This window comes from Thrips palmi, unplaced genomic scaffold (assembly GCF_012932325.1).
Source record: "Thrips palmi isolate BJ-2018 unplaced genomic scaffold, TpBJ-2018v1 HiC_scaffold_6, whole genome shotgun sequence".
Classification (NCBI taxonomy): domain Eukaryota; kingdom Metazoa; phylum Arthropoda; class Insecta; order Thysanoptera; family Thripidae; genus Thrips; species Thrips palmi.
The window spans coordinates 7496303-7516977 of NW_023144633.1; the positions used below are offsets into that span (position 1 = coordinate 7496303).

General features: G+C 48.3%; 2 protein-coding genes across 2 annotated transcripts; one reads left to right on the top strand and one right to left on the bottom strand.

The window, feature by feature from the left end:
- The first annotated feature begins 696 nt into the window (after nucleotides 1–696).
- Nucleotides 697–4337, top strand: LOC117651688. Its single transcript, XM_034395953.1, has 6 exons — nucleotides 697–1205; nucleotides 1413–1645; nucleotides 1811–2026; nucleotides 2105–2290; nucleotides 2367–2859; nucleotides 2953–4337. Exons 1-6 carry the CDS (start codon nucleotides 1177–1179, stop codon nucleotides 3053–3055), a joined length of 1260 nt encoding a protein of 419 aa, XP_034251844.1. The 5' UTR covers nucleotides 697–1176; the 3' UTR covers nucleotides 3056–4337.
- Nucleotides 4338–5559: 1222 nt separating this feature from the next.
- On the bottom strand, nucleotides 5560–7830 carry LOC117651690 (autophagy-related protein 101). Its single transcript, XM_034395954.1, has 5 exons — nucleotides 7421–7830; nucleotides 6991–7152; nucleotides 6690–6903; nucleotides 6446–6612; nucleotides 5560–6369 (listed from the first exon to the last, which is right to left on the bottom strand). The coding sequence occupies exons 1-5, from the start codon at nucleotides 7448–7450 to the stop codon at nucleotides 6286–6288; spliced, it is 657 nt and encodes a 218-aa protein (XP_034251845.1). The 5' UTR covers nucleotides 7451–7830; the 3' UTR covers nucleotides 5560–6285.
- Nucleotides 7831–20675: the final 12845 nt, after the last annotated feature.

The window sequence follows — 20675 nt, forward strand, 5'->3', positions numbered from 1 at the left end:
TGTTAGACGTGCAATCGGGTACTATAGTATAGCTATTTGCGTAATTACAAAGTGACAAATTTTTTGCAGACACCTTCGCATTCGCAGACGTGCGTCGCGATGACTCATGCGGTGCAGCGAAGGCTGCAGCCTACTGCAGCCCCAAAATGTCACTTTCTTTCCGAGAGTCGTGTTCGTGGCGTTGTTTCTTTCGCACCCATGGTGCGTCCCGTAAAGGTGCGAGAGAGATAGGGCGACTCTCCGCCCCCTGGACTCTACCTGCCGCCGTCCCAGTGACACGACAGTGAGTGAGTGTGGGTTTCATTGTCCGCTGGGTCTGCCGCGTCGTCAGTCCCGTTTTGTTCGTCCAGCTGCCCCGGCGATATCCCCCCTCCCCCCTCCCCTCCCCGGTCCACCGCACCCACGCCTCCGACATAGCGTGTCGCCCACATCAATTCTTGGTGTTGTTTCTGGCGACTCGGCGTCGCGAAGCTGGAGCGCAGCGTCCCGTTCCATTCCCCTTCCGCGAGTTGCTCCGGCCGACCGACTAGTCCGCTTGGCCGCGCCCCGCGATACGCGACTCCCTTCGCGAGCTTCAAGTGCTTTGTGCGTCGGGCATCCCGTCAGCGAACGAGCTGTACAGGGTGGCATCTGCTGTCTCGCCTTCGCCTTCGCCGGCACGCGCCGCACGCACACACGCACCAGTCCAGCAGCACCAGCTGCCAGGCGTGCATCCTGCTGCGCCCCGCTCCCCGCTTCAATGAGTCCGTTGCCTAGCAACGGCACAGTACCCGGAATTCTTCATTTCGCTGCCAACCTAGACAGCTAAACAGCCAACTAGATTGGTCCCGCAGCGGTTGTACCTCCTCTTGGAATTGTCGGAGACGTTCGCGAAGCAGTGTCTGCTGTCCTTGCCTCTGATGGTAAATGTTAAGATCAGATCACGCGAGTCCGAAATAAGTCGCCGTTGGAAGAGTTAAGTTTGCTGCTTAACCTTGGCGTGCATTCGGCGTTACGAAAATAATCATGACAATGGACTGATCTCGGCTCGGCTGCTGCGTTAGGGGGTCCGTCCAAGTTTTATTTTTCTACTGTGGTTGAGAACATAAGTCTGCGGCACCAGGCCAGTGGTGCTTATGTCTAAGTTTAGTGCGACGTTTTTTAGTTCATCTTGCTTCGCGAACAGACTGTTCAAAAATGGACAAGGCCAGCAAAGTCTTGAGAAGGTATGTTGCTCAATCATTTTCTTCTGAATAGTGCAATCAGTTGCTCTCACAAACTTTGGTTCGAATTTGTAAATATCTACTTTATTATACCCCTGCACTATCCTTTTAAATTACATCCAGTTAATGTTACACTGAGATGTTCTTTGTTATGTTTTCTCAGCATATTGTTTATCTTTTTTTACCGTTTCATTTTATGCGTCATTTCAGGAGCAGTGTTCGTCTGAGATCTATTGGCAGTGGTCATGGCGAGCTAAATCTGGTGATATCAGAGCTGAAGGATATGAGGACAACGGCCAAAGCATTTCTTAATGCCCAGCATACAGCATCCATGGAACTTTTACAATGGGCACAAGCTGGAGAGAACAGAGCGATCCATGATACCTTTGTTTTTCTAAGCGAACTTAATACCCTTTGGAGTGATACTCAAAAGGACTTTGCTGGTAAGCGTTCAAACACCAAAAAAATTTAAAAAATTGATAGTAAAATTTTGGAGTCTTGGTAATATTTTCACTTAAAATGTGTCCCTAATTTTTTTTTTTAAATAAACATTACTTTTTTTTTTAAGTTGGTGCTAACTTTATACATTTTTTTCAATTCTTTTTCAGAACATTTGAAAGAATTCAAAACCCAGTTTGATTTAATTTTGGAAGGAGAGAAACATGTGGACCAAGCCCGAACTGCTGTTGAACTCTGTGATCAAAGGGAAGGCAAGCTAAAAAAGGAGATGAAGAAAGCTAAAAAATGTACTGCTGAAGAGATGCAAGATTTAGAAAAACGTCTTTATGAAGCAGCTCGTGCTAAAGAAGTAGCTCAATTAGAAGGTAATCAAGGTTCCAATTCCAATTTTTAATGAGCTTTTGGGCCTTGTTTAATCTGATTTTCTCTTATACCTCCTGTAGTGGCAGATCGGTTCCGTGAGAATGAGGCCGTGAAGTTGATAAGGGTAAAGGCAAGTCTTCTCAAACTCTCTGAGTCTTACTTGGAGCTTGCAAACAAATGCAAAGCAATATTTGAAGCATACAGTGATGTTGCTGAACAACTCCCAGATGTTCAGGGGGATGACTTGCAGGACATTCGATATACAGGTAAGCTCTATTGTGTCAGAAAGTTCTGAAATTGTTCTTGCAGAAAAGTGGTTAACTGATTTTTCATAATTTACAGGCTATGAGGTTTCCAAACAAGCTATTACACGTGCGAAGGAAAGTGTTCATCAATACCGTCGTCGCTCACGAAACTTGCTGCCATGTGCCCCACAGCCTGAGGATCCCCCTCCACCTTACTCAATATGCCCTCCATACAACCCATCATTTGCCCCTGGTGGCGCACAACGCCCTTATTATGCTTTGCCCAGCACAAGCTATGATGTTACTGATGGTGGACCCAGCAGTTCAGGCAGAAGTGCAGCTCAAGCTAACATAAGACAGTCCTTATCCAACGGTGCCATATGCAGCTCATCTAGTCAGAGAGCTCAAACGTCGTCCGCGTCTAATATTAATAATAGACCTCGAAGAAGGGGATTTTTCTTCAGAACTTCATTTAGGCGCTCAGATTCTTCTAATAGCCGAAGTCAACAAAGGCCGGAGCCAGTACGCCCTCGCTCAATGCCGGGTCCCTCAAGATCAACTAACCCATTCGATGAGGATGCAGAAAATAGGTGTGTAACACAGCATTCATTTTAAGATTTCAAAACGACTTTTTTTCATCTTGAACAAACAAAGTGACTCTAATGTGAATTTTTTGTTTTCAGTCTGGATAATCAGGCAGGTCACGTGGCACAGAGCAGCAGTTCAGAACGAAGAACAGCTGAGGAAAGTCTTTCAGATTCCTTGGGCCAAACACGGATCAATTGAAAGATATCAGGAGGCGTCTTTGTGGAGCTGTTAAGAAGTGGACCAAATGAACTTTATACATAGTTAAATTTTCTCCATAAATGTACTATGGACTGCTTTCATATCTTTCTGTTGTTTCTTTTTGTTTTCTTTTTTAAACAAATGTTACTTAAGCTATGGGATACTTTCTGTGGGTGGTACATATATTTTTTATATGCATTCTATGCCTTCATTTTGTACATAAAGTATCAGCCATGAGCTGTAAGTTCTTATCAAGTTACCTATGCCATTTTTAAGTTTTCTTCTCATTTTGTATAGAAAATTATTATAAGCTATCATCTTTTATTGCCCTGTTCATTTAATGTCTTGGCTACAATTTGTTCTTATCATTCAAACCATTTGTCACATATTTTCAGATTTTGAATTTTATTGCATGTTTCCAATAGGTTCGATCACTAACATAATTAAGGTATCGTATCTCAAATTTTGACAACCCTGAGAAGGGAGGGAAGGGGAAGGGGAGGGAAGGGCCCATGGCTTTGACATCACTTTTTTTCTTGTGAAAGCTTCTAGTCACTTTCTTATTTTTTTTGTATTTGTAATATATCTATTTCTATTTTGTTTATATTTTATTCATCTACAGTAGATTAGATCTGCTGAGTTGAGAACAAATCATGTATACTCATTTTTTTCTCTCATTTATTGAAGCTACTATCGGATTTAGTTTCTAATGTTGAAACATTTTGTGTCTTCATGTGTCTTGGTGCAGTTGTATGTTTTTAAATGTACAGCACTGATGTCAAGGTATGATAAGACATTACAGTGCTATGCAATTTGCATAGTTCTTCCTGAAATTTGCCCTTCATATTTGGTTGTGCACTTTTTTTGTACTTATATTTCTAAGCTGGAATCAACCCATTCCAACTGCAAGTTATTATTTTTGTAGTATGTGTGACTCATGAGTCTTTCAATTTACAGCAATTGTAATTTTGAAAGATCTGAATGAGAATTTGTTAGGCCCCCTTTCCAATATGTACTGGTGTATTGGTAACCCCCTCTAATAGGTGTTTGACTTGTCAACGACTTGTGAACTGAACTACTTGTAATGTCACTGTAAGTTAGAAGAGCTCAACATAGTGGCTACACATGCTATACATAGCTATACATGCTACAAAGCCTTATTTTTGTAAAACGAAAGGTTGTTAAATTTTTTGAATTTGGTAAATTTATATTTTGGGGTCTCTCTTCTTTCTAAAGAAGCAAACCCCAGTTTTCATTGAAAATAAAGACTTTTGTAAAGAAGTTTGAGGTGTCTTCACTTCCTTGGAGTTTCAAAATGTGCGAAGTACAGTAACTAAGAAAAGTCAAATTTAGTGACCAACCTCTTTATTATGTTTTCTTTTTACTAATGCAACAAAAACAAACTTTCAAGATCCTCTCACCGTGCCTGGTTTACTCAGCACGTCATAACTTTAACAACAACAAGCATGCACACTTGATTACCATACCCTTCAGAAGTAAGTGTTTCAAAGTATTGCTTGTTCACAGCGCCAATCCAAAATAAAACAAGTAGCTAGATATACAAAATGTCATGAAATCAAGTGCACGGCAACAAGCAAAATATTTAGGAAATGCAATAAAATAGAGATATTGTGTTTTCTTTTGCCATTATGCTATTGGAGCTGGTAATGACGACTATTAAGCCAAATCAAATCATCCTCTATTTACAAATTATCATAAAAGGTAATTAATGAACGGTATTCACAAGAAATTAAAAAAAGTCTTACATCACTGATTTGTAACGCCACACCTATCACACATTAACCAATTAAAATATCTGGACAGTTTTAATTTATATGTAGATGGCTAAGAATAATTTCCTTGAGATCTTACTTTACAAAATTATACAAAATTATGAACATGTTGTAAAAATTACTTGACTGCTCTAAAACTAGTCATAGGAGCCACAAGCAGGAAAGTTAATGTTAAGATGATGAAATATTTCCTTATTGTTTGGCGTATTATTATAAAAGAATACAAAATCACTGACGCTATATCACTTGCTATTTTTCAACACAATTTTCAGTTCCGAGTGTTTCAAAATATGCTCTTTAAAAGCATTGCTTTATTGACAGCAGGTCTTACCATAGTTCTTTCTTATCATTAGGCATCTCATCACATTCTTCGCATATTACACCATCATATGACTTTGTGTACCCTGCCAAGTTAGTAACTAGCCTATAATGGTACAACGGTTCATACATTCTCAATACAAATACAAGAACAACTTTGTAACAGCTCACATACTTCTTACACAAAACACAAAAGTCAAATGTGGCAAGAAACAAGTTGGACAAATCTCGAAAATAGCTCTCACTATCATCAAATTTTGACATTCTGATCATTAGTACATTTTGCAGTATACGTGCCGTATGGGCACATAAAAACTGTCTTTTTCATAAAAATTTTAAATGTTACCAGAGATGTTACCAGAGATTTGAGTCAGAAATTCTGAGTGTCAAAAATTTGAGTCAGAAATTCTGAGTGTCAAAAATTTGGCCTTGGAGATTAACAAGTAAAACAATGTAAAATGTTATAATAACAAAGGAAAAATTTAAGAAGAAATACAATGCAATGTCAACACAAGGTTCTACAGCAGCATAAGAAAGCAAACATAATTAGAAGAAATGAAACACAGAAAAGTTTTTGAAGACTTCAGTTGCAAAAAAAGTTTACTACATGCATCTATGTATATCCACAACATTTGAAAAGTAAGTTTGGATTTCAACACATACCAATGAAGCCAATTCAAAACGCCGTTCACCGAACAGATGGTGAAGAGAGAAATTTCAAGTTAGATTGTCCACACATTCAACTTCCATTTACCCAACATCTCATCATTTGTGGAAGAAAACACTATTTACTATTTACATCTATTAAGTGAGTGATGCCTAGCACATAAAACTGAGAGCATACATGATTTTCATTGACATTTTGTGGTCAGATCAGCCATTTGACTCAAACTATTTTCCTAAACAAAGCATGCAAACACCAAAATCCAGAATTGGTACCATTGTTTCCATGTGATGGATTGGTCTTGGAAATTTTATTTCAGAGCATTACTCCAGGAGTCAATTTTAATTTGGGCCATGTTAGAGATAAACAATATCACAGGTAGCAATGCCAGAGCTCAAGTCACTTAGTATTTGAGCAATTCTCAGTTTTGTGAAAAACATCACTCATTCGTTTTCTCACAGCGACAATGTCTCCTTAAAAAGTTTCTTCATAGTCATGCCTACAGAATTATTTGTAGGCCCTGATGTGGTAAAGGAGAGCTGAAAATACAATAGTATTTTTTAAACTGTTGTCACTGCATCTAAAGAAAATGATGACAGGAAAAGTAATATTTACCTTAAACAGGTACGGTTGGACATCTGGATAAGTTGTGTCAAAGATAAGATCCAATTCTGACTGGTTGGGCATCTTTGGCACATACTCATGCCTATTCATTATCTCAGCTATGTACAGAATTTTATCGGTGAGCATATCACCAACTTTTTCTCGGCATACCTGCCTCTCTGCAATATGATAAACAAGCATTAGAACACTATAATATAATGTTTGGTACTAAAAAGTTTAATAAAGAAGCACTCACCATGCTCAGTTGTTAGCTTGATAAGCTCCAGACGAACATTCCACACCTCCCAGGGAATGCATTCTGGTTGGAAAGGCCAACGATTTTTTTTCTTCTGGAAGAATTCCAATGAAATTTGCCCAGAACCTGGGCCATCATTACAGCGTAGTGCTTCTGAGAAACCAGATATTTCCCTTTTCAATGTCTGGTCTAGGTTCTCAGATGAGCAACACACCTGTGAGTCACGGGTAATTTGCAAATTAGACAACTCAAAAGAAACTAATTTTAATGCAGAATCTTAAAAAGAAGACAGAATACGTACGTAAGTAAAGTCGATGAAATCACAGTCAACATCTTCATAACCAACAGTTCCAACTGAATAGCTACCTTCTTGCTTGTAACGGAACTTCCCTAAAGATCGATGAAATAGAACAGTATGGAATATACTGGCCACGGCTTCATCAACTTGACGACCTTCCACAGTCTGAAATGAAGCAAAATTTCTCTGATTACCTTGTGAAATAAACATATTCCTCAAACTAGTGAAAACAGCTAATCTTGACAAGTCATGTAAACCATCTATGCAGTTCAATATGGAAAAGACCAATCATGATTTGTATACTCAAATGCACAAAGTGGCCCAATGTGAAAGGCACATTGAGGCCAAAAACCACACAGAAATGCAAGGTGGTAGGACACAAGACAAGAAAAATAAATGAACATAACCAACACAACAACATAGGCCTACTTACAAGCTCAAAAGTTTGTGATCGCGCATTCATTTTTCACCAATTCAGCTTCTTTTCTCCATTGACACACCATCTCTCAATTAGGGTGCTGTGGAACTAAGAAGATACGGAAATGCAGCATGAACTGAATTTCGCCACGGAATCACTACGTCTGCACAGCAAGTTGGTTGATGGGTCTCTAGGTACAAATCTTAGTACAAATCAGCTGTTCTTTGTTTACAAGTCACTATGATTCGAAGTGGCGCAGTTCGAGGAAGTGACAGCTGAAAACACTCTCGGCATTTAAAATCGCTCCAGTGTTTTCAGTAAAAGCAGTCACAGAATTATTGGCCAACTTAAATAAACTTGAACCATCCTTTCGTGAATCATTTTCATTTGAGTACTACTCTTACTCTTCTTCAAGTCCCAACAAAGGTACGTTCTAGAAACAATAGTGTTGTTATTGCTTTTTCCCCTGAGAGGCATAGACGAACGGGTATACTGTATTAAATGGAGCAAAAAATATTCAAGCTTCGTTGAAATGCATTTATTTTGATAAATCCTGCTGCTAATTGAGAGAAAATTTGGTTTTATTTTGTGACCGGAATTGACCGACAGGCCTCTGTTTGCCAGGCGGGTTTAGGCGACTCACATCGCGAGGCTATCTTAGAACCAATGAGAATCTCAGCCGAACCTTAAAGCCCCTTGGGAAGTGATAGGAAGATAGATCGGATAGATCCGATGACATTAGATACGAATGAAGCAAACGACTGTGTCATTGCAAACGGGAGTCCGAAAATGTTTCGGCACCATTCGAATGCTGCACCCTTCACCCTGTACGGTAGGGGCCAGTGGCGGGTCCAGAGCCGGCCTGAGGGCGGGGGCAAAGTGTTTGATTTTCTCTATACTGCCAAGGGCTAAGAGTGTCTTTTTGCCAACCTTTCAGGCATCTATCTTGGGTCTGGTGGACGGGGGGAGGGGGGAGTTGTCCTTGTCACTCCTGGTCACTCCCCGGGCGGGTCGGGGAGTGTAGAGACCCTCCCGTCAGAGATGCGCAAGCCACCGCTTGGTAGTCCCGTGGAGTAAAAGGCACCCTGAGTCAGGCTAGCGGGCGACCGCCGTATACCTGCTGTCCCCGGTCGGCCACCTGAAAAAATAGGAGCCGGGGGGGGGGGGCGGGGGGGAGGGTCCTCCCCCGGGGCCCTCCGAGGGGCCCCGGGGTGTCAAAACTAAACGGCCAACCCTATCCTAACCAAACCTCGGGCTCGCGACAGATCTTTTTCTAACTCGCGACAGATCTTTCTCTAACCGTGACAGATCTTTCTCTAACTGGACAGATCTTTCTCTAATCGCGGCAGATCTTTTTCTAACTCGCGAGATTTTTCCTAACTCGCGGCAGATCATTCTCTAACCGCGTTAGATCTTCCGCCAAATGCGACGAAAAAAAGCGCGGACGTGGAATTGAACCCGCGCCTGAGCGTATGGCCCAGGGACGCTAGCCCCATACCACCGGGACAGTTGGGCGGAATCCGTCCTGGCTGCATACAGTATCGGCCCAGCGCCGCTCCCCCACCCGCGGTCCCGTACCCACCCCCCGAAGCTCGCGGCTCCTCCCTCGACGCGCGCGGCTCCTATTCTTTCAGGTGGTGACCGTGCTGCGCCGCACCAGATGCTGACCTGCGTAGCCTCGCGGGGGCGAATTCGGGCTTCCCGCTCCGCATGGGACTACCAATCGTCTGTGATTGGCTGAGAGGGCCCCCCCTTGCGCATCTCTGACGGGAGGGTCTCTAGGGGGCGAGTATTCATCTTGGAGAGCACTTGTGTGAAAGGTGCCCTGCGAGAGGCTAGGAGGTGCCGAACCGAACGGAGACCCGAAGCCGAAGGCAAGCCGAAGGCCCCGACTCGGCCCGAAGCCAAAGCCAAAGGTGCCATATGAAATTCAATTATTCTGATCATGCAACTAAAGTTACTAAGTCACTCATATTGCTTGGGGAAAAGAAGAAAGGATGTCCACAAACTCAAAACTAATTTTGGAAAAATATTTTAAAAATATACGATGGGGAAAAATTGCCATAAGTCAACAAAAATGGTGACATTTACTGGCCTAATATTTCTTTTTTTGTTCCAAAATGTGAACAAGTGCATCATTTTCGCTTCTTAATTCTGTTGACAACTATCTAAGAAACTTCGGAAGAAAAAGAGAGATAAATTATCAGGCCGAAGACTAGACCTGACCATAACTGTTGCGCGGAATCTCTTAAACTAATCGATGAGAGATTACGACAACTGGAAGCTTACAACTTTCTTTAAATTTTGTTTGTGCATGTTAGATGTTCTACAATACATTAGTCATACTCGCAACTTCTTTAGTACAGGATTCAATGGACAACTAATACGAATTGTTTTTTATTTTGTGTTAATAGCTGTTTTTTTCCCACACCTCACCTTGAGCTATCATTTCATTTTAGCGTTAAGCTAAATGTCTCTTGCGACTGACTTTTTGACCTCAAGGTCTGGTCCGAAGAATTTTAAGTCTCTGCGTCTCTGCAAACTTTCGGCACTTGCATTAACGGAGTCTTGTTTTAGCAAGTTTGAGAAAAAAATTGGTTCGACTAATTTAAAAAAGCTAAACAAAAATATTCTGTTCTATCTTTTAATTTTTATCCAAATATTTAAAAAGGTTTGGAAAATAAGTTGAGTAATACAGTTCACATAATTCACTTGATGCAAGAGTTGTTTGTTGTTTTCTTTTTCCAACATATTGTCAAATTGTTTAAAAAAACACTTATGCGGCCCTTACATTTTATAAAATGCCCATGGTAACATTGTTTTTACCTCTAGAGTTAAAGAAATACATAAAATGAGCAAACACCACGACTTCGGGTTCGGTCAGTCGTTTCGGCCAGTTCGGGTCCTCCCGCGCTCGCTCGGGTTACGCTCGGGTCCCGAACCATCTAGCCTCGCGCAGTGCCTTTCACACAAGTGCTCTCCAAGATAAATACTCGCCTCTAGGGGAGTGATGTGCGTTCCGCTTTGTTTCTCATCCTCCGCACTCGCTAGCCTCGCACCACGCAGGCGCCGCCAGTTTCGCGACGTCGTTTCATCAGGTGGTGTTTTTGTAGATTTGTTTACTGTACGGCTATTTACCAAGTGGTTAAGTGTTTCAAATTGGTTAATACTATGCTCAAAAATAATTTTCGGGACTTGTGCTTAAGATAAGAGCAATATACGCCATGGCAGAGTCGTCAGAAGGTGCCAATAATAGTAATGAACAAGAAATGGACGCAGGAATGGATCAGCACTCAGGTAACATTTCTCTTTCGCCCTTTCCAACCTTTGATTTATTTAACACTCGATCATCCACCTCGTCTAGACGCGAGAAGGTTCCATATATTCTCATGGATTCGGACAAAGAGTTCTCTTTCAATTAAAACATTTCAACCCTCTCGAGCCACATGAACCACACAGTTTCACCACTTGAGGAATTGGCACAGATGCTCTCCACTCCGGTTTTTATTATTAGTTGAACCGCACTCTCAAAATCCGTGTCAACAGCTTACCACCACCTCCTGCCATATATCCAATTAGTAGTAGTGTGTGTAACTGCTTCCACAATGCGATTGACCATCACACGGTTGCTGTCAGTTTGAATGCGCAGGTTATGACAAGTAAATTAATTTTTGTAGTTTGCATGATTGTTTTGGAATGTGTGATTATGTTGCCTGGGTTTTCTTATTTGAGAGAAAGCATTGAGACCGTTTTCACCTACAATGTTTGCTTTTGAGTGTCAGCTTGTCTTTATGAAGACACGCAGTTCTGAATTACGTTTATTGGTGATGTATGACATGACGTTGCTAAATAATTTTTGTGACTTTTGTCTTAATGAAAAACTAGTTATCATTTCATTTCTCATGTGTGTATGTTCAAACTAAATTTGTTAGTATATCATGAATAGTTTACTTGGAAATGAAACATGTCCTTGTTGATTCACCATCTTGTATGTCTTATTTTCTCTCAAGTTACTGGTAGATATGCATGTATGATACACCTGGTAAACAATTTTTCTCTTGTCTCTTATATGTTCTCAAATTTGTATTTACAAATGAAATTTTGTTGTATATTATAATGTTTTTAATATGAATTGTAGCTATTCTAGACATTACCACAAAGATTCCAGAATATGCATGGCTCAGAAATTCTTTTGCTTTCCCCAATATTTGTTGCTTAGTGGTAACAGTTGCTTTTTCTGTTTGCTGATTTTTTGGCGTGTGAAATGTGAAATAAAAACAATCAAATGTAGATTTAAATTTAAATGAAAGTAAACACAATTTCTGGCCAGTGCTTCATTTTTATTGTATGATCAATATATGCTCTTGAACTGCATGTTTTTGTTGCTGTTTTGTAGTGCACTGGATTCAATAATATAGGATACTATCTGCCACAATGTTTATCGTTGGAATTGTTGTACCAAGTTGTTAAGCCTAGTACATAATAATACTGTGTTTGTGTTGGTTGTTTGTTTTTCAATTGGAATTTCTCATGTGAACACCGTAAACATTAGATCTAATTTGCTTATTTTTATGTTTTTCAAAAGACTTGCAGCATGTTGCATGCTCATAATGCACCCTGTTAAAAGCTTTCTTGAGAAGACAACCATTGCTTTTAAGAGATCAGATTTTGCAGTAGTCACAACAGCAAAGGTAACTTGCCAGTCATGTTCAAACAATACACAAAATTTCCTTGTTGCCGCAACAGTTTTGAAACAATTTGCATAAGTGAGCCAAATCACATATATGGACTCCTGCTGAAGCAGTTGATTTCACTTTGACATATAATTTCAACTTCAGACTTTTGCGTGTGATCAGTAAGCACTGGATTCAACTGATACTGAACTGTGCTGAAAATCAGTGCACATAGTACTTTCTCGGGCTTTATTCACTTTAATATTTTTCTTTTTTCAACCACGATTTTTTTTTTTGTTGGAGGGGCTGCGGGGAGGTTGGGGTGTGGGTATGGGTTGTTACCTTTTGAATCTAGCAGCCATTCCTTCCCGAGTCCTCTCGCCTTAGACTCCGGGGCTCCTGGATTGACTGACTCTGCCTGCTTGTATTGCAGCGCCCTGCGACCTGGGCGGCCTGGGCGAGGTGCTGCTGCTGGGCGACGTGCCCGACGGGGCGGGGCCGGAGGGGGCGCGGCCCGCCCCGCACGTCCAGCGGCTGCTGCAGTGGATCCACCAAGCTGGCGGCCACGCCGACGACGCCGACGAGGCCGCCAGCCAGGCCGAGCGGGACATGGACGCGCTGCTGGGGCTCGTGTACGTCCTGGTGCTGGAGACGGGCTTCCTGCCGCTGGGCAGCGACGACGGCTTCGAGGCGCACCCGCGGGGCGTCCTGCAGGCCTTCAACCTGCGCCGCGTGCGCGGCATGCCGCGGGGGTGGCGGTCGGGCGACGCCACGGCCGGGCCGCGCTACGTGCTGGACTTCGCGCTGGGCCGCGAGGACACCGCCTCGGCGCGCCTGGTGGGCGTCGTGTGCTCCGGCACGCTCATCGTCAACATGATCGCCAACGAGGCGGACGCCGCCTACAGCCTGGTGCTCGTGCCGTCCGACTACGTCCGCCGCGGCGCGCTGCGCAACCTGCGCGCGCTCTCGCTCGCCGTCAAGGACATGGTGAGCGTGCGCGCGCGCGCCGCGGTGATGAACGCGCGCGGCGTGACCAACCCCAGCCTGCTCGGCATGCCGGCCGAGCTGCTGGCCATGCTGGCCGGCGCGCTGCCCGTGCGCGACGTGTACCACCTGGCCGCCACCTGCACCGCGCTGCAGCACCTCCTCGACGACGCCGCGCTGTGGCGCCACCAAGTGCGCCGCCAGCACCCCGCGCTCTTCGCCGAGCTGGAGGCCCGCGAGGCGCAGGCCGTGCCGGTGGACTGGAAGGAGGAGTTCCGGCTGAGGCACGCCGAGGAGGCGGCGGCCGCGGCCGCCAGGACCAGGGCCTTGATGCGCTCCGCCGCGCCGCGCTGCGGCTTCGCCCGCGCCCGCTCCCGGTGGCTGGACTCCTTGTGACGCCGGCGGCCACTGCCGGGCCGGCCTGGCTCGGGCAGAGCGGCGCCTTCGCTGGGACCAACGGACAGGCAGGACCGAGCGCAGAGCCGAGGGCTGGACCCGCTGGACCACCAGCAGCTCCGAGCGCCGCCGCCCTCCCTGCCTCGCGCCGGCGACAACACTTACAGAATCGATTGTATCTATCGCAACCTAGGTTTAAGCTAAGTTGACCTGTAATTTATGTTAATGTTATGGCGTGTTACGGACCAGTGGAACGGACAGGCTGTGATTTCTCGAAAGTGTCATGTGATATAGACGTAGTTGTCGTTTCCCGACTCTCAAACTGGCAGTGGCTGTGTGGATGGATGTGTGGATGAGACGAATAAAACGGTGCATCGCCCATTCTGATTGGTTGTCGTGATTAACAACTTCCTGACTCCTTGCAGGAGACGAGTCGGCCGGCGAGCCGCACGCCGCGCACAACCACAGCGACACAGGTAAGCAGCAAGCCAGCCGCGCCAGCCGCCGGAAAGTTCTTTTTCGCTGTTAGTTCGCTAAAAGCGGCTGTCGACCCCGCATAGGCCGCCCCTGGATCTGCAGATCCAGTGTCATGACACTGAACTAACGGTGGACCGGTGCGACGACGGCTGTGCGATGCACAGTGGGCCAGAATACCGGTGGAGGCAGTCGAAATTCCAAACGCGTTTCGAGCTCCAGAGTCGCCACATGGGACTCGAACCGAGCGTGTGACCCTATCAATGGATTGCTCTCGCGACGAGGAATCCATTGGTGGGGTCACACACTCACTTCGAGTCCTGTTTAGCGACTCTGGAGATCAAAACGCGTCCACTGTGGGGCGTCTGCCTTGCCTATACCGCCGCGCGCGAGCCACTGTAAACTTGCTGCGGAGTCTGCCTGCCTCGCGCTTCCATCCCCAAAGCGCGCGCGGAGTCAAAGTCCATAACTGAAACCAAACGGGGGCAAAACCTCGCGGCAAGTTAGTTTGGCCGCGGTCGGGGTGTCGTCGGAGCGGCGCGGCAATGCCGGCAACGGGGGTGGTTTTGCGAGGTTTCCGCTCTCAGAGAGCAGCACATGCTGCGCGGGGAGCCGTCGATGCGTCGGCGTGGGAGCGTCCTCAGAAGCGTTTCTCTGTGTGTGTGTGTGTGTGTATGTGTTTTGCGACTGTGTTGTGTGTGTGCGGGGGTGGCGGTGGGGGAGGTTTATCCTGGCGTATGTGTCGTCTGTTTTTGTCTCTTGCTGAAGACGTCCACCTGTCTGGGCGGTAATCCCGGCCTGAGCGGAGGTCCGGACGATCTGGGCCGGACGTAAGGCCGCGGCGGCGGCGGCGGCGGCGGCGGTAGAGAAAGTGAAAGTTTTTGCCTTTTACCGCCGCGTGGCGTGGGTGGGGCTGCCGCCGCCGCTGCTGCGGGGGTGGCCGTGGGGGTGGGGGTGGGGGACTGCCCCCGGAGGAGGGTGGCCGGCGGCGGGCGCCCGAGAGCGCGCGCTGCGAGGGCTGCGATGCGAGCGGCGCCAGGGCGGCAGACAGAGCACGCTGGGTCGCCGGGGAGCCGGAACCAGCCGCGCCGCACCGCGCCGTGTCGTCGCGTTCGTGTGTTCCGCGGACCCGAGCGGCGTCCCGACGTCCCGACGCGTCCCGACGCCGACTCGCCGGCCAGGCACCGCTGGGCCCGCCGCGTCCTTGCCGTGGGCCCGCCCGGCCCGCCGCCATGCCGCGCGCTTGAGCCGTCCCGCGTGACGGCCCCGTCTCCCGCGTGTGTGTGTCATCCCCTATCCTGTCGGAAGAGGTGTGTGTGTGTTCTGTTTATTGGCCTGGCTCGCGGACAGCGCGGTGTCTGTGTGTGTGCCACAGTGTGGCGGTGAGGGGGAATGCCGCGAAAGCGCGAGTGGCTCAGTCGAGATCTGCTTTTGATGAGAAATATCGTTTTTTCGCTTCGGGAACTGTGGAATGGAATTTTGTCTGGAGCGGCGGGAACTCTCGGGGAAGTTTACGGCAGCGGCGCGGGGATAGGACTTGTCTGATTTTTCTTGTTGTTGTTTTCTCTACTTTTTGTTGGAGGCGGAGTCGCGGATTAGCTGATAACGCGAGCCGTTGGATCACTGGGGTCGCGGTGTTGTGGTCCAGTGCCGGTGCTTTAACAGCACCGGGAGAGTCTTGGTTTTGGTGTACTTAAACTCAGGGAAACCGTTAGTCGTTTCATCTATGTTTGGTTTCACTCGCCATTTTATCGTTATCACACTCTAAATGTTCTACAGGGAAGATTCTCCATATTATGTTGAAAATGTTCCATATTATGGTGGTGCAGCTGACTTCGTAACATACCATTCAGAATTCACTGTACCTTATAGATATTTTGACGAATTTCGTTGGTATTATGGAGAAAATCTCCACCATAATATGTTGGTGCAGCCTTTCACCGTAAGACATTTACAGTGTATAACTTCTATTCAGGCGCGGATCCAGTGGGGGGGGGGGGGGAATGTCACCAAAGTTGCCTGCCTACAAGGGCAATGTGCGAATTTTTGCCTACCTTTCAGGTGGCTTCGCCGCCTTCAGAGAGGCTCGCCCCCTGAATCCGTACCAGCTTCACTGTTAAAAAATTAGGGTTGAAATTTCATAACATGTTAATGCAATTATTATCACTTTTCTGTTCTGAAATTTCATGGCGATTTTCTGCAATGAAATACATTTCATTGCAGAAAATCGCCATGAAATTTCATAGCAATGTGTTGTGAAACTACATTAAATTGTTAATGAAAATTCATATGCCAGTTTTGACATTTCATTTAAGATTGTGGTACTGTATTCCATAGCAAGCACAGGGATAATGTCGTATGGCTGATTGACAGGCCTGAGGAGTTTTGGCGGTGTAGGTTGCAATGAGGCGTGCGCCGCACGAAGCGTCGCACCCTCTTAGAAAAATACCCGTGTGTTGTTCCTTCTGGTGGTTTGATTCAGGCGTGCCGTTTCTGTAAACACGCGGTGCCGCGCCAAAAGCCCCCCCCCCCCCCCCCAGCGGGCCCTAGAGGCCAGAGGGGATGTGTGTTTGACGTCGCCGCATGCCGAACCGAGCCATCTGGTACAGCTTACGAGACTTCGCGACTCCACTGTCGGGGCGAACGCTGTCGCTCCCGACGCTCTGTGGGCTGGTGCAGGCGGCCAAAATTCTAGACGCGTTTTGAGCTCCAGAGTCGCTCAACAGGACTCGAACCGAACGTGTGACCCCACCAATGGATTGCTCTACGAACGAGGAATCCATTGGTGGGGTCACACGTTCGGTTCAAGTCCCATTTAGCGACTCTAGAGCTCAAAATGCGTCTAGATTTTTTTGCCACCTCCACCCGTCTTCTGGCCCACTGTGCGACGGTTCGGAAGGCAGCCGGTATTGCAGGCACCTTCAAAAAGGTCGTTTCCTGAACCTGACAATATACTTTCAACAAGTGATTTTACTTGAATGTTTCAATGAATTTCACTTCAAGCTAGTACTACGTTGTCTACGTTGAAGAAACGGTTTCTTCTGGGTGCACGGAGGGGTCTTGGGCGACGCGGCGACGCGGCCGCCCTGGCGACAGGCAGCCAGCAGGTGACAAGGCGGCCCGCTAAGCCGCTCGGCCGAGCGCTCGGCGCGGAATGGGGCACCAGGGCCCTGCAGGGGGAGGCGGGGCTTTAGGCGGGGCTGTTGGAGTGGTCCCATTCCCGTCCGTTCCAACTCATTATCAGACCCAGTTATGCCCTTCCTCGCGTCTTTGATGACTTTCCCTCCCCCCGCCCCCCGTCGGCCCTCCTTGGGGTACTCTAGAGCCCCCGAGAGGCGCGTTACCGCCCTAGCCTGCTAATTCGCCGCCTCGGCCGCCTGCAAGCGAGCTGCTTGCTTAGCCTGTCCGACACCTCAGCCTCGGCGCGCCTGTCCCCCCCCCCCTTTTCTCGACACTTAGCATTCCAGGGAAAAGCTTTGGCTCCGCGGTTCGGTCTGGTCTGACTCTGCCCCAGTCTGGCCTCAGAGTTGGTATCGCCCATCCCGGACCAGCTCGCTCGCCCCCGGCCCGCCCCCGGCCCGCCCCCGGCCCGCCCCCGGCCGCCCCCGGCCCGCCCCGGCCCGCCCCCGGCCCGCCCCCGGCCCGCCCCCGGCCCCCCCCCGGCTGCCCCCGGCCCGCCCGTGGTGGACCCCCATCCAAACTCAGGGCAGGTGCATTTTGCAGCCCCCTCTCTCCCCCGGGTCGCTTTGGCGCGTGGCAGGGCAATGCTGGGGGGGGGGGGGTCTAGCCCGGACGTGACAGACGTGGCGCCGCCACTGGAAAACGAGAAAGAAAAGGAAAAGAGTTTTGCCAACCTGCTGCAGCGCGGTGCTGGCAATGCTGGCGGGCCGCCGCTTCTTGTTTTGTGCCTCGCTCCGTTTTGCACGTGCAAGCCGTTCTCTTCGTCGGGCGACCGAGTTGGGCCACTCGGGTTGGGGTTGAGCCGCGCGGACGGGTTGGGGTTGGGTTACACGGGTTGAGGTTGGGCCACACGCGTTGTGTTTGGGTCGGTTTGGGTTACGCGGGTTGCTGTTGGGTCGCACGGACGGTTTGGGGTTGAGTCACACGCGTTGGGGTTGGGCCACGCGAGTTGGGTTGGGTTCGAGGTCGGGCCACGCGCGCCGCCCTGGAACGGTGGCCGGCTGGTCGGCTTGTACCAGTGTGTCGTATCGAGCGGACTGTTTAGTGATGCGTTCATAATCCACGAGACGGATTTTACGCCCCCCTCCCCATTGCCCTCCGCGCTCCGCGTGAGCGTCTAACCTAACCATGCATTTTAGATGGGGCCTTACGTGTGGACCCCCTTCCCTGGGCGTCGGTCGGTCGACGGCCACGTGGTTTCTGACGGCACAGTGGGCCAGAAGACCGGTGGGGGCGGTCAAAATTCCGGACGCGTTTTGAGCTCCAGAGTCACTATACAGGACTCGAATCGAACGTGGGACCCCACCAATGGATTGCTCTCCGAATGCGCCGACGGCCCGAAGGTGGATCCCGAGACCACGGGTTCAGGGTGAGGGGGAATTTCGCGACAGTTGCCTACCTTTCAGGCGGCTGCCCGCACTGAAAATTTGAGTCGTCACTTGATGACAATTTCATGGCAAATTTTCCTTGCAGCAATGTCATCAAAACAATTGATGACACTGTTGTCACGCCCATGCTTTGATGAAGATGTCATCAATATGTGATGAGATGATTGTCGTCCTTTGAAAGTGTCGAAAACATCATCCACGAGTTCGTCCTGAAGTCAGCGGCCGTTGGGCATACACTGTGGCAAAAAGGTACGGAAAATCGTGTTAATTTTTTTGCCAGGATTCTCCGTAGCCCTCTTATCAATATTCTCCGTAGGCTCTTACAGTATTCTCCGTAGGGCCGCACAGTATTCTCTGTAAATCCGCACAGTCTTCTCCGTAGGACCTCGAAGACTGTATAGTCCTACGGAGATCACTGTGCGGTCCTACGGAGAATACTGTGCGCTCCTACAGAAAATACTGTAAGAGCCTACGGAGAATATTGATAAGGGGCCTACGGAGAATTACCACAAGCTGTTTACAGAATTTTCCGTAGCTTTTTGCCACAGTGTAAGGACGTAGAGTCACATGGGAAACCCATTGAAAATAGGTTGTTCTGTCCGATGACCACTCAAGTGACAACGAATTTTCACAGTGCCCCCCCCTCCCCCCGAGTAAGGTCATATGACCTTCCATATGACCTTACCCCCGCCCCCCCCCTCCTGGATCCGCACCTGCATCGGCACACCGCATAGTGATAGTAGCGCCATCATGATGATGCCGAGCACCAAATCGCCCACTCCGCTCGTCAGTGCGGGGCCGCGGGGCCGCGGGGCCGGCCGAGGTGGCATGGTTAATGCAGGAGGCCGTTCGGCCGGGAGTAGTCGGAGTGTGTTCAGGGCCACTAATGTAAACCCAACCGGAATGAACGGGAAGCCGAGGGGAGGGTTCTATTCTGGTTGCATTGCCACCAGCCCACCGGGCCCACCGGGTCGGCACCGCGAGTCCAAGTCAGTGAACTTAACTAAATTCGCCCCTTTAGGAAAGCCCCTCTGCTCCGCCTCCCCACAGTGGGGCAGAAGATCGGCGCAGGCGGCTAAAACTCGAAACACGTTTTGAGCTGCAGTGTCGGTACATGGGACTCGAACCGAACGTGTGACCCCACCAATGGACTCCTCGTTCGGAGAGCAATCCATTGGTGGGGTCACACGTTCGGTTTGAGTCCCATTTGGCGACTCTGGAACTCAAAACGCGTCTAGAGTTTTGGCCGCCGGCGCCGGTCTTCTGGCCCACTGTGCTCCCCGCACCCCGGTTGTTTAGCTCTGTGAACGGAGGGAGCGCAGTATCAAGTTGAACTGTAATCTTTGTAATCCTTGTCCGCGTGTTCAGCTACAGACACTTCGACTCGGCAAGAAAACCATTCTATCTTGCCACGGCGCTAGGAGACCTCACTCGCCGCGTTGCTGGGAAACTATGCTGACTCGCACGGGACTATCTTAACTTGATAGAGTCTTGTGAGTTTGTGAGAAAGTTAGGATGGTTTCCCAGTGCTCCATCGAGTTGCGATGGTTTTCCAGCGCCCACACACTAAATGTTTATGTAGAATTTTGTACGTGCCACTTGCACGATTTTGTGCATGTGGGGAATTTGCATAATATTATGCGTGAAAATGCATAAATTTATGCAAATTCACGCATAATTTTATGCACGACGGCACACAAGTTTAAAATTATGCATCACCACGTACAAAATTGTACATAAACATTTAGTGTGCAGAAAAGATAGACTGGTTTTCTTGGGAGGAGTCCGAGGAGGTCTGAGGCAACTCGGCCGCCGGGCCCGCGAGTCTCGCTTGAGAACTGGACTGGAAATTGTGCAGCAGTTTGCCGCAGCTCCAGCTCGGCTCCAGTGACCGCGGCGGTACACTGTGTGTACTGCAGAGTCGTCGCTGGGATGGTCCCTGCGGCTTGGTCGCCGGCCGGAGGGACCGGAGGGACCAGGGGTCGCGGGGCGCATTGCAAAGACGGATCAAGGACGCAGCCTGTTTGATCCGGGCACGTGGCACGCGGCACGCGGAGCACAGCCAAAGCCAACGTGGGGTTTAGGCTGGGTGCCCCGGCCCACAGTGGGCCAGAAGACCGGTGGAGGCGGTCGAAATCCCGGACGCGTTTTAGCTCCAGAGTCGCTAAATGGGAC

Coding starts and splice junctions, on each gene's coding strand:
- LOC117651688 (XM_034395953.1), top strand. CDS start 1,177: ATGGACAAGGCCAGCAAAGTCTTGAGAAG. Junction 1,646..1,810: donor TACTCAAAAGGACTTTGCTG/GTAAGCGTTCAA, acceptor ATTCTTTTTCAG/AACATTTGAAAGAATTCAAA. Junction 2,860..2,952: donor GATGAGGATGCAGAAAATAG/GTGTGTAACACA, acceptor TTTTGTTTTCAG/TCTGGATAATCAGGCAGGTC.
- LOC117651690 (XM_034395954.1), bottom strand. CDS start 7,450: ATGAATGCGCGATCACAAACTTTTGAGCTT. Junction 7,153..7,420: donor GATCACAAACTTTTGAGCTT/GTAAGTAGGCCT, acceptor GCTTCATTTCAG/ACTGTGGAAGGTCGTCAAGT. Junction 6,613..6,689: donor CAAGCTAACAACTGAGCATG/GTGAGTGCTTCT, acceptor ATCATATTGCAG/AGAGGCAGGTATGCCGAGAA.